At 31.9% G+C, this 13,797-nt stretch overlaps 1 protein-coding gene across 2 annotated transcripts in view; it reads left to right on the forward strand.

Moving 5' to 3' along the window:
• The window catches only part of LOC117177786 (integrator complex subunit 3), a 15,257-nt gene extending 1,905 nt beyond the window's left edge, over positions 1-13,352 (forward strand). Inside the window, exons 3-10 of one of the 2 annotated variants that reach the window (XM_033368708.1) lie at positions 682-1,243; positions 1,481-1,676; positions 2,233-2,392; positions 2,513-3,052; positions 3,168-3,261; positions 3,352-3,719; positions 7,444-8,017; positions 11,910-13,352. In XM_033368708.1, the coding sequence (XP_033224599.1) occupies positions 682-1,243; positions 1,481-1,676; positions 2,233-2,392; positions 2,513-3,052; positions 3,168-3,261; positions 3,352-3,719; positions 7,444-8,017; positions 11,910-11,987 (2,572 nt within the window). In that variant the 3' untranslated portion in view covers positions 11,988-13,352. The remainder of the gene's footprint in view (positions 1-681; positions 1,244-1,480; positions 1,677-2,232; positions 2,393-2,512; positions 3,053-3,167; positions 3,262-3,351; positions 3,720-7,443; positions 8,018-11,909) is intronic. The other variant, XM_033368709.1, reaches the window with a different exon arrangement.
• Positions 13,353-13,797: the final 445 nt, after the last annotated feature.

Here is a 13,797-nt window from a genome sequence, read left to right on the forward strand (position 1 = left end):
AAGTGTGGAAGATCTATTGACTATATTTTATAAGAAATATTGGTTTAATTGTAGACAAGTCAATATTGATGAACTGAAATGTAGTTAGAATGATAAAACGTAACAAAATGTTGTAAAATTGAAGTTAAACGATAAAAAACAGTAAATATTAAGTGTGTCCTACTTTTACTGTATGGTAGGTACAGTATTTAAATAAATTAATATAAAAAAAAAACATTTTGAACCTCCGTTCATTCTGTGTCATGCCATAGGCGAAATGCTGGCGTGAAGGCATGACAGAGAACGAACGAAGGTTCAAAATGTTTCTATTTATATTATTTTATTTAAATACTGTGTCTGTCATATGGTAAAAGTCGAAAATACTTAATATTTAGTGTTTTTATCGTTTAATTTAAGTCTTACAACATTTTTTTACGTTTTATTATTCTAACTACATTTCATTTAATCAATATTCACTTGCCCTGCAGAGGACTACCGAAGTGTAGTCGAAACCTTGGACTTTATGATTTGAGGGACCTAACAATTAGTTCTAATAAATTATGCCCAGTAGTCAATAGAACATGCACACTTTTTTATTAAATACTATCCTAATCGACACAAGTAACACCAACTACTTTTACATACATATAGTTAATAAATGTAAAGAAAATAGTCCATTATCGTGTTCTATATAATTTCCAGGGACTTTGTACGCTTATTGCAAAATGTGGCAAGGATACCAGAGTTCGAGATCCTGTGGAAAGAATTGCTTCTCAATCCAAAGTCGCTTTGTCCAAATTTCACAGGAGTAGTGCAACTTTTACAAACGAGGACATCCCGGAGATTTTTGCAGTCTCGTCTCACACCTGACATGGAGAGGAAACTCGTCTTCCTGACAAGTCAGGTGCGATTCGGAAACCACAAACGTTACCAGGATTGGTTTCAGAGGCAGTATCTCGCTACACCCGAATCTCAGTCCCTCAGATGCGACCTCATACGCTTTATAGTAGGCGTTATTCATCCCTCAAATGAGCTTCTGTGTTCGGACATCATTCCCCGATGGGCGGTGATAGGTTGGCTCTTCACGACCTGCACTTCCACTGTAGCAGCCAGCAATACCAAATTGGCTTTATTTTACGACTGGCTGTTCTTCGACCCTGAGAAGGATAATATCATGAACATCGAACCCGCGATTCTTGTCATGCACAATTCGATGAGATCGCATCCAGCAGTCACTGCCACTCTTCTCGACTTTCTATGTAGGGTGAGCCTCTATGACCAAACTAATAAAAAATAGGGTCCTTCACCAACATTTTTTAACATTTAAATTATACTCTGAATGTGGCATATTCTAACGTTTCGTTATCGCAATCGTTTGTTTCTTTCAGTGTGAATTGCAATGCATTGTAGCATAACCGTTTGAAAGTGCTCACACGCAATAAAATTGTCCATTGAAAAAACAAAAAAAAAAACAATCAGGATCAAACTTTTTGTTATACAGATAATACCAAACTTCTATCCAGCATTTACGGAGAGAGTACGGAGTGGGATATTCTCCTCCCTGCGGCAAATCTTGGAAAAGAGAGTTTTGCCTAGCTTGTATCCACTTTTCGATAGCCCCAAATTAGATCGAGAGCTAAGGACCAAAATAAGAGAGACCTTCAAGGAGTTCTGCCTGCCTCCAAATACGGATCCATGTGAGTTTTACTCTGATTGCATGGAAATACACTTTTGATTAAATTAACTAGAATTGCAACTGGGGTTCATCTAATCACTGGTTTAAATATACGAGTAAATCGTGCTGTAAAGTAAGTTCATCCTCATTCGTCATCAGAGCACTGAAGTATTTTTTGATGATTATTAAGTAGGATAATGTAAAACCTGGATTACTTGTTTATTTTCTAAAACTTATTCAAGGGTGGGCTAAAGTCAATTTAGAGGAAAAATTTGAGCAGGCGATAGTTGACCCAGTCGACTATTTTAGCATTCAAGGCGTTCTTTTAATATTTGGATTACAGTAAAATTAATGTCACACTTAATGTAATGATTGGATCATTATTTTGTTACACATATATATTTTTAATCGCTGCTAGAGGTCTGTACATGACTTTAGCACATCCTTCACTTTGTTTCAACTAATATCTAGTCTTTTCGTAATTTTACATCAACTCACATCTTCTTTTCTAAGCACCTCCATATTTCAGCACAATCAACGCTTACTAACTTTGGTTTTTGCACGCTGTTCTTGAGCAGGTAATAAGCTTCCAATATATTCAGGTAAAATGGAGGAACTTTGTAAGGATCCAAGTCCAGGACTCATGTTGGATTCAGGGAACACGGTGATGGACAATAATCACGTTGGACAAGATTCCGAAGCTGCCTTCAGTGATGAAGAGGAAGATATGCCTTTGAGGTTTGTATAAAAACCGTTTTTGCATTTTTTCCTATCTTCGAGTCAATTTCATTCAGTCACATAAAAACACTGCCTTGCATGGAACGGTAAATAAACAACATTTTATATTACCATCTACAGGATAGTAACAAAATCCGAAGATGATACCGATGTGGAAATCCCCGATGTGGGGAGATACCGATGTGGAAAGAAGACGAATTGCGTTGTAAAAAAGGAGGAGATAACCACACAGTTAAATCTCATCATAGAGCCAGAAGAATTAAAGACTGCTGTAGAAAGTTTGTTCTCGGAGAATGATAACGAATCAAGATGCCAGACGATGGAGAGGATAGTGCAGATGGTTGTGGAAGACGAGATAGAAGCTGAAACGTTACCAGCTTTAGCCACTTGCATTTCTACTATTCTCGCATCACAAATCACAGCTGATATTTTTCCTGCAGACAACCTCAACGAGGAAGCTTTCGCAGACAGTATAAGCACACCGCTTTTCGTTATGTTTAGGAATCAATTTCAGCTTTGTAAAGAGGAAGATAACAGGAGAAAACTTCTCGCGAGGGTTTTAGCCGAAATCCAGTTGATTCAACCGAGGATAGGTTATCTTCTTTTGTATTTTCTAAAAGTCTGGGGCAGAGAAGAAGAGAAAAGGGAAGGAGAACCAAGGTACACATTTTGATTATCATAAAGTCGAATTACAAGTAGAATTTTTTCAACGTAGTTTTACTTTGTACCTTTAATAACTTTTTTCTTGCCTTATTCTCACGTCATTATGTTTTAGTAATGTTCTGAATGACGTAAAGGCGTCTGTGTATAAGGACTTTTGCTCCCAAAGAGAGAAGAAACTGGAGTTGTGTTTAATAGCCGATTTAAAGGTAGGTCAGAATGACAAAAAATAATTGGTCGACATACAATTAGAAATGTTTGAAACGAGAAAGAACAATAAGAAACAATTTGTCTTTCAGCTCTGTCACGAGGACAACATATTCCTATTGTGTTATTTAGTACCTGACGTTTATAGAGGATTTCAGAATGTAACTTTGGGGAACGTCCATCTGTTACATTTAGTTGTTTCGACTGTCGATTCGTTTCAATTACAGGAACTGGTATGTCAGATTATGCAAGGTCATCTAAAAATGTTAAAGAAAGAGAACTTTTCAGCACTTCTAACTGCCAGTTTAAACTGGGAAACATTTGAGCAATACTGCTTTTGGCAATTGATATTTGCACACGATTTTCCCATTGATTACGTTCTTCCAATCCTGCCGAAACTCCAATTTAAGGAAAACGCGGAAGCTCTCATGTCGATTTTACTGATGCTCAAACAAGAAAAGTAAGATATCTCCTATAATCACAACTTCCACAAGTTTTTTTTTTATTTAAACTAAAAGAAATATCCACAATGCGTAATTTATGTACGGCCCCTAACTCATTCCTAATGGTTGCCACTTTGAAAGGTTCCACCTTGAAACATAACAGTTTAAATATCGTTAGCCGCGGTTGAATCCCTAAGCTGGTATAGAGATTCTGGTAGTTTGGAGCTCTTAAAAATAAATAAATTGTTTTTTACCTGGATCTGTACTTTGAGTATAAAAAACTGAAAAATAATTCGACAAAACGATTCTAAATTCGTTCAAAATTTGAGAATTTGCAGACTGTAACTGTTTCAATTCAAAAGTCTTAAAAAAATTGAAATTAATATAATATCATTTATTCCGATAATTTTATTTTTAAATACAACTTTTAATGATTCGTCAATAAAATATTTTTAATTCAAAGTTTTAGGTTTTCCTTTATATTAAATTTAATAACTAAATTTATTAATATATTTTTTTATTAACTTTTGTTGCCATTAAAAAAAATGTAAACGTGCTGTTGAAACTTTATAAACTATTGTGAACTTAGAAATAACTCCGTAATAATATTGTTTAGGTCTAAATTATTCCATTTTTACCCATTTAAGTTGAAATTCTTTAATTTAGTAAAAGAACACGTATTTAATATTTAACGATTAAACTGAATCGTTTTACATGGAAAGCTGTGGATATCTAGAATTTCGAAGAGCTTTTAAACTTTTAACGTTAAAATTTTACATGATTTATTTAAAACATGTTTAATTTGTAAGTAAAATTGTTAAATTTTGAGGTATAAATAACAATTAAACACCTATTGTTTGTAGACAAAATTGTTATGATTTTAAGAGATATTTAGAAGTTTTGAAAATATTCAAGATTATTAAAAACTTGAAATGATTTCAAGCAATCTAAACGAAGTGTGTTAACATTTTTTGTCAAAACTTCTAAATATGTTTTTAAATTAATTGAATTTTTCCTACATTTTTTGGAAAATCCTGCAAATTAAAAAAAAAAAAACTTAAAAATCTTCCAGGTACTTTTTTGATAATTTTGAAAATCTCTTAAAATATTTAAAAATTTTCTGTTACAATAATTTTTCAAAATGAAAAGCCATTTTCAATTTTCCTAGGAATCTCAAGAAAATGTTTTTATTTTTATGAAATCTTTCAAGGTTCTTAAAAAAAATTTTAATTTGTTTTTTGAAATCTGCAAAAATCTACATTTTGTTTTAAATTCGGCTGTGCGTATTTACACAGTTCGTGTAAATTATTTGAAGTTTTATATTTAATCTGAATCTTTTTAAAACTTTTGAAAATCTCTTCAAATTACTTTATAAGTCTTTTATTGTTATTTATAAATTCAAATTTTAAGGATTTTTTTTTAATTTGCAGGATTTTCGAAAAAGTTGTAGAAAAAATGTAATTGATTAAAAAATATATTTAAAAGTTCTTCTAGATTTCTCAAGGTTCTGAAATGAAATTTTAAAGCTTCTCAACGATGCTTAAACTTTTTAAAATGAAAATAATTTAACTTCTAAAAAAAAAAATATTTTTCAATTTTAGCTTAAAGGTATTAAAGTATTTTAGCTTAAAATTACTGAAAATAATATAATTTCGAAATTTTTTTAATCTGAATCTTTGAACTCTATAATTTATCAAAATTATCAATTTTGCATTTTATATGCATTTCATTTTAAATTGTTCAATTGAATAGTGTTAGTACCTTCCATTTTATACGTGTAAATTATTGAGCATTTGAATACACAATTTTTTAATTGATAAACTTTTAAACTTCAGTTTTGAAAGTTTCAAATTCAAAAGTTTCACTTTGAATACTTTAATTTGTTGTTTATTGTTTATTACTTTAAATGGAAAAATTGTTAGAATAGAGCTCGGTTTTTAAAATTTCATTGATTATGAAAAATGTTTGCAAACCGGAAAATGACTGGGACTTTTTTTCTATAATTAAAACGGCCACCAAGTCAGAGTTCAGACTCACCGGCGTATGCTCATAATTATTTCTCGAAAATTAAAAGAGATTCTATTTTGATATTTACATGGCTTTTCGAGGGCGTTGTAACCTATATCTAAACAAGTTGATTCTTTTAATTACAATCACCAAAAATATTTTTGAATATTTTAAGTTTTTTGATTCTTTCAAAAATTATTTTAGGCTTTAGGGTGCTTTTCCCAAAACCTAAGAATGATTTGACATGGAATTGCTCAATATCGAGAGGCCGGTCGTTTGGAGACATTCGCCAATTAATAATTAAAGGGTTGGATGCAATGACCACCTTAGCGCTCGAACACGTGTAGAAGTATTGATTGTCGACACTCAATTTGGATAATATTTCAAATTTGAGCGTCGACAAGTCAATACTTGTAGAGTGTTTACTAAGTTTAAAAAAAAACATTTCAGGACCGCATTATAAATTTAAATAAAGATTTTCTTCGAAATCTTGGATGTATATGTACAAACGAAAAAGTTGTGAGAATTTTGTCAACTTCCAGTCAGAAAAATTTTCCTTAGGGATCAAAGAAGTTTTTCCATAAAGTTTTAGATCTTTTTTCTTTAAGGGAAAAAGGTGAGTGCGACGGGAAAATTATGTACGACGTGCTGCGCTAGACTCAGATTGCAAGAACATAGCGCGACGACTTAGCGTACGATCCGAGTCGATCGCAGCACGCCGTACATCATTTTCACATCGTCATCCCTTTTTTCCCTGATAAAAAAAAATATCTAAAACTTCTTGGAAAAACTTCTTTGAGCCCTAAGGTACATTTTCCTCACTGGAAGTTGTCAAAATTCGAAACTTCCTGATGCAATGTTTTCGTTTTTTGTGTGCATCCCAGGTTTCGAAGAAATTTGTTTTTTGAAAATTCACTATACGACTCTGAAATGTGTTCAAACTTCGTAAACTGTCTAACAGTTGTAGAATATTTTGAAGGATGTTACATAAAATTTTCAAGAAGCAATATCGATTCCAGGCAAAGATCTGACGAGTTGAACGCAAAAAGGTATTGCATTTTTTCGTTTAAAAATTCCGTCTTCCTTAAATAAATAATAAGCGAAACAACCTTCGAATTTGGTGCCAACTTTGTTTCTTCGTCCTTTAATTTGTACGGTTGAAGAACCAGAGTGGCCCTATTTCGGGAAAATCTACAAATCTTGGAAAAGTCAGAGATTTTGAAATAAAATCACAAAAGTTGGGAAATTTCCGAAATGTTGACAATTTTTAAAGGATTCTGTACACTTGTGCTGTAATATCCTTAAGTAAGTGAAGTATGTTGAATATCTTAAAGCACGTGATATACTTCAAGTGATGATTATGGATCGATCGAGTTGTCAACTGCTCGGGTATTCTTATAAGAGAAAGTATATAACTGTCAGGAATAATAAATGAAAAAGATGTTAAAACATTCGAATTATGGTCTTTGATTATTATTAGTCTGAGAAGAATCAAGAAAAAGTCAGTGAATTTCGAAAATTATGTTTTCCGGACATCCCGCGCACTTCTTTATATTTTTTTGCAATCATATAGATTAAAAGCGGAATAAACAAAGTAGCGATTGGACAAGCGCAGATCGGCTGCAACTCCCAAAAAGATCGCAAATCCCTTTGCCACCTGAGGTGGAACCTTCCAAACTGTATATTCCGATCACAGAATTATAAAATTGAGTTTTTAATATTCTATTTTATCAGGCCAACGTTGGAGCTTTTGAAGCAATTGTTATGTCGCCAAAGCGTGAACGGTGACATGTTTGTCGTATCGGCACTTCAGTATTGGTGCAGAGATTACGAGGATAAGCTTGGCGAGCTCTTGGCAAATCTTTTGAGTACGCGATACCCTGCTACAAGTCCAAATAAGCGAAAGAGAACTGGTCCAAAGCACAACCAACAGTCAGGTCCACCAACCGGTGAACAGGTTTTGGGCCATTTGGATAGATTACGACAACATTGTTTATCCGCTTCGGAGTTACAGTTGTTACACTCAGAAGGCATCCAGAGAGCTCTTCAGCAAGCACAAGCCGCAAGCAGCGATTCCTTGAGGAAAAGTTATGGAGATCTCTTTGCGCTTGCGGAAGTCAACGAGGAAAATCAGCCAGCCCCGCCACCAACGAGTTCAACTAGGAAACATGCGTCTGCGTCGGTTGGGAAGGAAAGTACGGCGAAGGAAAGTTACAGGCGAGCAGGTGCCAGCACGAGAGAAAGAAACGCTTTCAAGAGACAACCTCCTCGAGACAGAAACTCGGAAAGCAGTGAGCAAAGTAGCGAAGTGAGTTTTTCTTGGCGAGAGCACTTTAGCCAGTTTTAATAATTGCAGCTAAACTACAAATATTTCCTGTAATTTCAGTTGAATTATTTGTATTTTATATATAGTGTGTAATTCTTGTAGTAGTATAAGGAGAAGTAACTTCTTACACTACAAATGGTCGCCATTCTTGTAAAGAGACCTACTAGGGAATGACGATCGATTATTTCGTTATCTGGTGCCAAACATCAGAACTAAAGAAGACAGTACGTAGCATTTTGAAGATGTTTTTTCACTTTTTGCATCAAAGTGTTATTACGATTGTTTTGTGGAATTTAAAACAATTATTGAAGCAAAGTTTCAGGTGGAATTTCCAACTTATACAGCGAAAAAACACATTTGTTGTCAAAAGTGTTTGTCTAAAAAAAAAGTCAAACTCATTCCAAGCTTCAATGAATTTTAATTAATGCATACAGCCAAAAAATTGACCCAGGTTAGGTAAAGAACATGAGTAATAGAAAATTGGAATTCAATTATAAATTCTAGCCTCACTGTTAGGCTAGATTCTTAGATCTTATGTTATTATAAATGAATAAACATTTGCTGTATAAGATGAAAATTCCATCTGAAATACTTCGTTTTCGATAAAGACTTACTTTTATGATGCAATGATTGCTTTCAACTCCAGAAAACAATCATGAAAACCGCTTTATCAAGGTGGATATTTAAAATTCGACCTACCCTTTCTATTTCTGGTTTTTAGCACTATATGGCGTTTCACAGTCCACCCATTCCCAATAGATAAATAGGAAAAACGTATTCCCATTTTCTTTTATGACTAATCTTCTACTACTACTCTGTGTAACTAAGATTGTACGTGAAAACACAAAGTAGGTCGTATTATAATTGCAAATAGCATAAATATAATGTATCTATTATTTATTTTAGGCACATATTATTTATAATTACTTCTGCTTTTCTTGGTAATTATCATTTAATTAAAGTTTATGTTAAAAGCTCATTGTTAGTTTTCAGTGCTGTGAATATTGAGGGGGGGGGGGGGGGAGTAAAAATAAATCATTTAAACTTTTGCCATTTTTATTGTAAACAATTGAATAATTTCATATTGAAATGTTATCCAATGAGACAATTTGAACTTGGGATTTCGAATTTGAATTTTCTGCGTTTACTTTCCGCGAAGCTTCAAGATTTTATAATTTTATTTTTTCATTTTTGTTATTTATTACCCAAAAAGCGGGAAAATTTTGATAACTAGGTTTGCAATTTTTTAATCTTTATACAGATTATTAAAGCTAGCTTATACCTTGCAACATTATATTTATTATCTTATAACTTTTAATTTAAATCTTTTGTATAAAATCAAGTTCGACTCGGAAATGGAAATGGACAATTAACATAAATATAATAATATTACAATACAGTACAGTCTATTACCATCTATAAATAATATGAGGAGAGCTTTTTTTATCATTCGGTAAAATACTCATAATTTTTATGATACAAAGTATTTATACAATTTGTTCTCCAAAATACTAAAAAAAAACATCGAAATTCAACAAAACATCAGCATCAAGTAAAGCCTTAGCTATTTCTATAAGAAGTATTAAAAAAAAAGTGCAAATTTGAGTATGTTCGTAAATGACTAATATTTCAGAAAATATTGAACATTCATAAATATTCTTGGGCTCGTTTGAAAGATAAGTGTCTATGCTCTCCCTAGTTTTTGCCTGAAGCGGGGAAAGCATTACTAAATTTCTGTAAATTCAAAAAGGGCCGTTCAAAAAGTAAGTAAGGGGGGGGGGGGTCCAACTCATCCGAAAAAAGCGTTACGTATTTTTTATTGGCACCAAATATTATTGTTTTTATACATTTTAGATACGTAGGTATTTGTCGAGTTAAAACTTGTGTTGGAATTTCATAATTTTCGAATTCTAATTTCCACCTCAGGGACTACCGGGGAAAAATGTTTCCAATTTTCATCATAGAAACAAAAATGCCATAGAAATTTGTCTTTTAATAGAGTCCAAGAATATTGAAAAATGATCAATATTTCGGTAGGTATTAATCATGTTTTGAGAACATACTACAATTTCCATGGTTTTTGTTACAGCTCCTTACAGAATCAGTTTAATGATTTCGTCTAGGGCCGACTTTTTCTAGAATTTCAAAGTTTGTCGGTATTTTCGGCAATCGTTTTATAAACATTGTTTTATAAAAATTGTGAGCAGTTAAGAAATGTCAAAAACTGCCATCCTCATACTACTGGACGGTACCGTAAATAAATAATTTTATAATAAATTCAAGTTAATAATAATAGTAATAGAAATTAATTAAAATTAGCAATCCCGGTGGGCCTCAATAATTTTCAACCTGAAAGTTCTTCCACTCGATTTTTCTTTACAGAATACTTTTTTGTAATCATCTTGAAGTAATCTATACCCAAAACCAAAATAAAGTATGGAGCCCTTTTCGAAATAGATCAAATTCAAATTTGCGAAATTTTGTACACGTCTTCAAAATTATTGTGTATCAGATGTTATTTTGAATTAAAAACTAAGTAAAAAAGTATTATAGAAAAATTAGATAAATGAAAAACTACATTTCATGAATGCTGTTGTATGCCAAGTGTTGACTCCCTTTTTAAATAAGAGAAATTAATTTTTTATGACACATGCGATGATTTCAGCCCTTTTCGAAGCCTATGAAGCGGGGCTAAAGCTCTACTTTTTTACTCCCTAGAGAGTGAAAAGTGACTTCAGAGGTGATTAGTGAAAGTTATACATCTATGAGCTTGCAATTTCCGATACTCAGCCCACTCACCGTAAAAACTCGAAGGAAATTTTGGTTGCAGATAATAGAATGTTGTGATAATTAATGGAAAGTTACCATATATAACTGGTCACATTACCATAAAAGAGCGAAAATTTCTGAAAATTTATAAACATTTCCAAATTGAATTTTGGGTAATTTACCCATTAATTACCTGTAATCTTACCAAAATTTTCATAAATTTCCGGAAATTAAAAAAAAGGTTCAAAATTGAATGTTCGTTAGTTTATCTCAATTTAACATAAATTACCTATAATATTACTATAAATTTCGAAAAAAGTTCATAAATTTCTAAAAATACTTCAAATTTAATTTTGGATAATTTATGGTAAATTACCATAATTGCCTGTAAAATTACCATAGATTACCGAAAATTTCCACAAATTTATAAACACTTCTAGATATGGTTTTAAGTATTTTATCTTAAGTTATCATAAATTTCATAAATTTTCATAAATTTCCGGTATATAATTTGAGGTATTTCATCTTAAGTTATCATACATTTTCGGGAATATTGCCATAAATTACCAAAAATTTCATAAATTTATGGAAATTTATAAAAATGTTTAAAATTTAATTTTGGGCAATTTTTGGTAAGTTACAACAAGTTACCTGTAAAATTACTGTAAATCCTGCTTCCTTTATTTGAAATCTAATATGGGATGAAATCATGGCTGTCATTCGAGAAATGTCTGAAAAAATCCATTTGTTATAAAAAATATCATATGCGTACTAAAGAAGTAAACTAAACAAAAAAAAATGAATTGGAAAAAATTTGTTCATATTTTTTTATATTTAAGTCTCCAATATTATAAATTTGCCTTTGAACTACTCATAAGTCACCAGAAAGTTGCTTTCTGTAAAGAAACATTAAGTTCAACCACTTTTAGGTGGAAGATGGTTGAGGCTCAAATTGCGATTCTGATTTAAAAAATGATAAAAAAAAAAGATATTTAATAAAAGGTAAGTATAACTTATTTAGTTACATCAGCGTTGTTTTCCTTTGCATATTTTTTCTTATTTAGTTTGAAGAGGATCTTGTCTAACATATTCTTTAATTTATTAGGAGGAGGAAATCGTGAAATCAAAACAAGCGAGAAAGAGAAGAAAGACGACGAAAAAGATAGATTCGGATAGCGAATGACCAGCCAGTGTCTTCACACGTCACATGGACCACGTTAAGTGTGCGCAGAGAGCTACGCTAGCCTTAAGTATAGTAAGATAATATAATATACATTATAGGTTATTGTAGGGAATCTTGTAAATAAACCGTATGTCGAATTCAAGCGCGAAAGTTTAGAGAATCAATTACTTCTATAACTTTGAACAGTCACTCAGATTTTTTGTCCAGTTCCCTTTTACTTTACTGCCTACGAGATCTGTCGTTCAAATATTTTGAAAAATAGCACTCGATCAAACTCAGTATAAATTGAAATCAGTCGAGTGAAGTCTCACATTTTTTGATTAGTGGTTTCGTCGTTTTTATAAGTTTGCCACATCTGCGAATTGAACTCAAAATTAAGTTTGAATATCAGCAATTTTTTATCAGAGCATACAAATCGAAGGTCTCTGTATTTATACACACCTTTTACCATCGATGTATTTTGATTCTTCGTACTTTTCATGCGGTCGATCGGGTTGAACGATGATAGTTTATCATAATTTTCGGCACAGTATTTTCAGTTTTTTAAATATTTTCTTACAAGTAAACGCTTGTGTATTTTAAAAAATTGTTTAAGGGACATTTGTTTTAATCTTTTAAATCCTCTGTATCAATATTATAATTTTTTAGAGTTTTATCTAAAAATCAATAATGATACAGATTTTGTAGCAAATTTTTATCAAATATTTCCAGAGCAGAAATGATTTACGTCCTCGATATCGGCCCGATGAACTTTCATTGTTAAAGTTACGTTTGAAAAATGGTATTGTACAGTTTCTGTAAAATCAGTTAATCCAGACTGGATAGTCACGTTATATATTTGATAGGTTGTAAATATGTTAAGAAGACAAACTAGGAACAGCAAAAAAGGGGGAAATAATCTCCCGTTGATTTTTCTTCGAAGTTTGTATTCTCGCGAAAGTTGGTTTGTCTCGAGTTAAAATTGAAGCTCGAAATTTTACTTGGTAGACAGAGAACGAATGTGCGGAAGAGTGAATGACAAACGAATTGTAAGAATGCGAATAAAAATGGAAGGAAACAAAGAAGCGATCGATCAGGTTTACTCGGTCGCGAGTCTTTTCTACTTGTGTACAATATCGACGATATTTGAACATTTAAATTCACAAACACGATAAACTTTAAAAAAACGATGAAAACTGTCCGCGACACTAAAAACAAAATGTAAACATTCAATGTTTTTAACGATCTTGTACACACAGATATACATGTAAATAAGTCAATACATGGATAGATTATCGTAATGCGAGTATTAACATTTAATGTTTTTAACGATCTTGTACACAGAATACACATAACTGTAAATACATAGAGATTACCAAAAATTAATCTTTCGTTTAACCTTCTGACGATATCGCCGATCTGAGTTTATTTCTGTTTTGGAGCTTTCAATAATTAGCTAAGAAAAAAGAAGATTAATGTCAGATTATTTCTGAAAGATTTTATTGTAGAAATAATGAGAAATTTTAACAGGGTTTGGATACTCCTGGTAAGCAAACAAGGCAAGGAAGAATGAGGAAATGTTTTTATTTTGTGTGTTTGAAAAAGTAACTTAAAGTACATAGTTATTTTGTAATTTTTAAATTGCCATCACGAGTAAGAAAGGCCATGAATTGTATTATTATAAGCCTCGGGTATCTTTTTTTGGAAGGAGGATAAAAAATTCAATTTCACTCATGGCATAAATGCATTTATTTTTTCATCACACTGAGAGAGAAAGAGAGACTGATTTGTTACGAGTCGATAAATTAAAAAGGGAAGTATCACTTGTCAC

Source organism: Belonocnema kinseyi, chromosome 8 (genome assembly GCF_010883055.1).
Source record: "Belonocnema kinseyi isolate 2016_QV_RU_SX_M_011 chromosome 8, B_treatae_v1, whole genome shotgun sequence".
Classification (NCBI taxonomy): Eukaryota; Metazoa; Arthropoda; class Insecta; order Hymenoptera; family Cynipidae; genus Belonocnema; species Belonocnema kinseyi.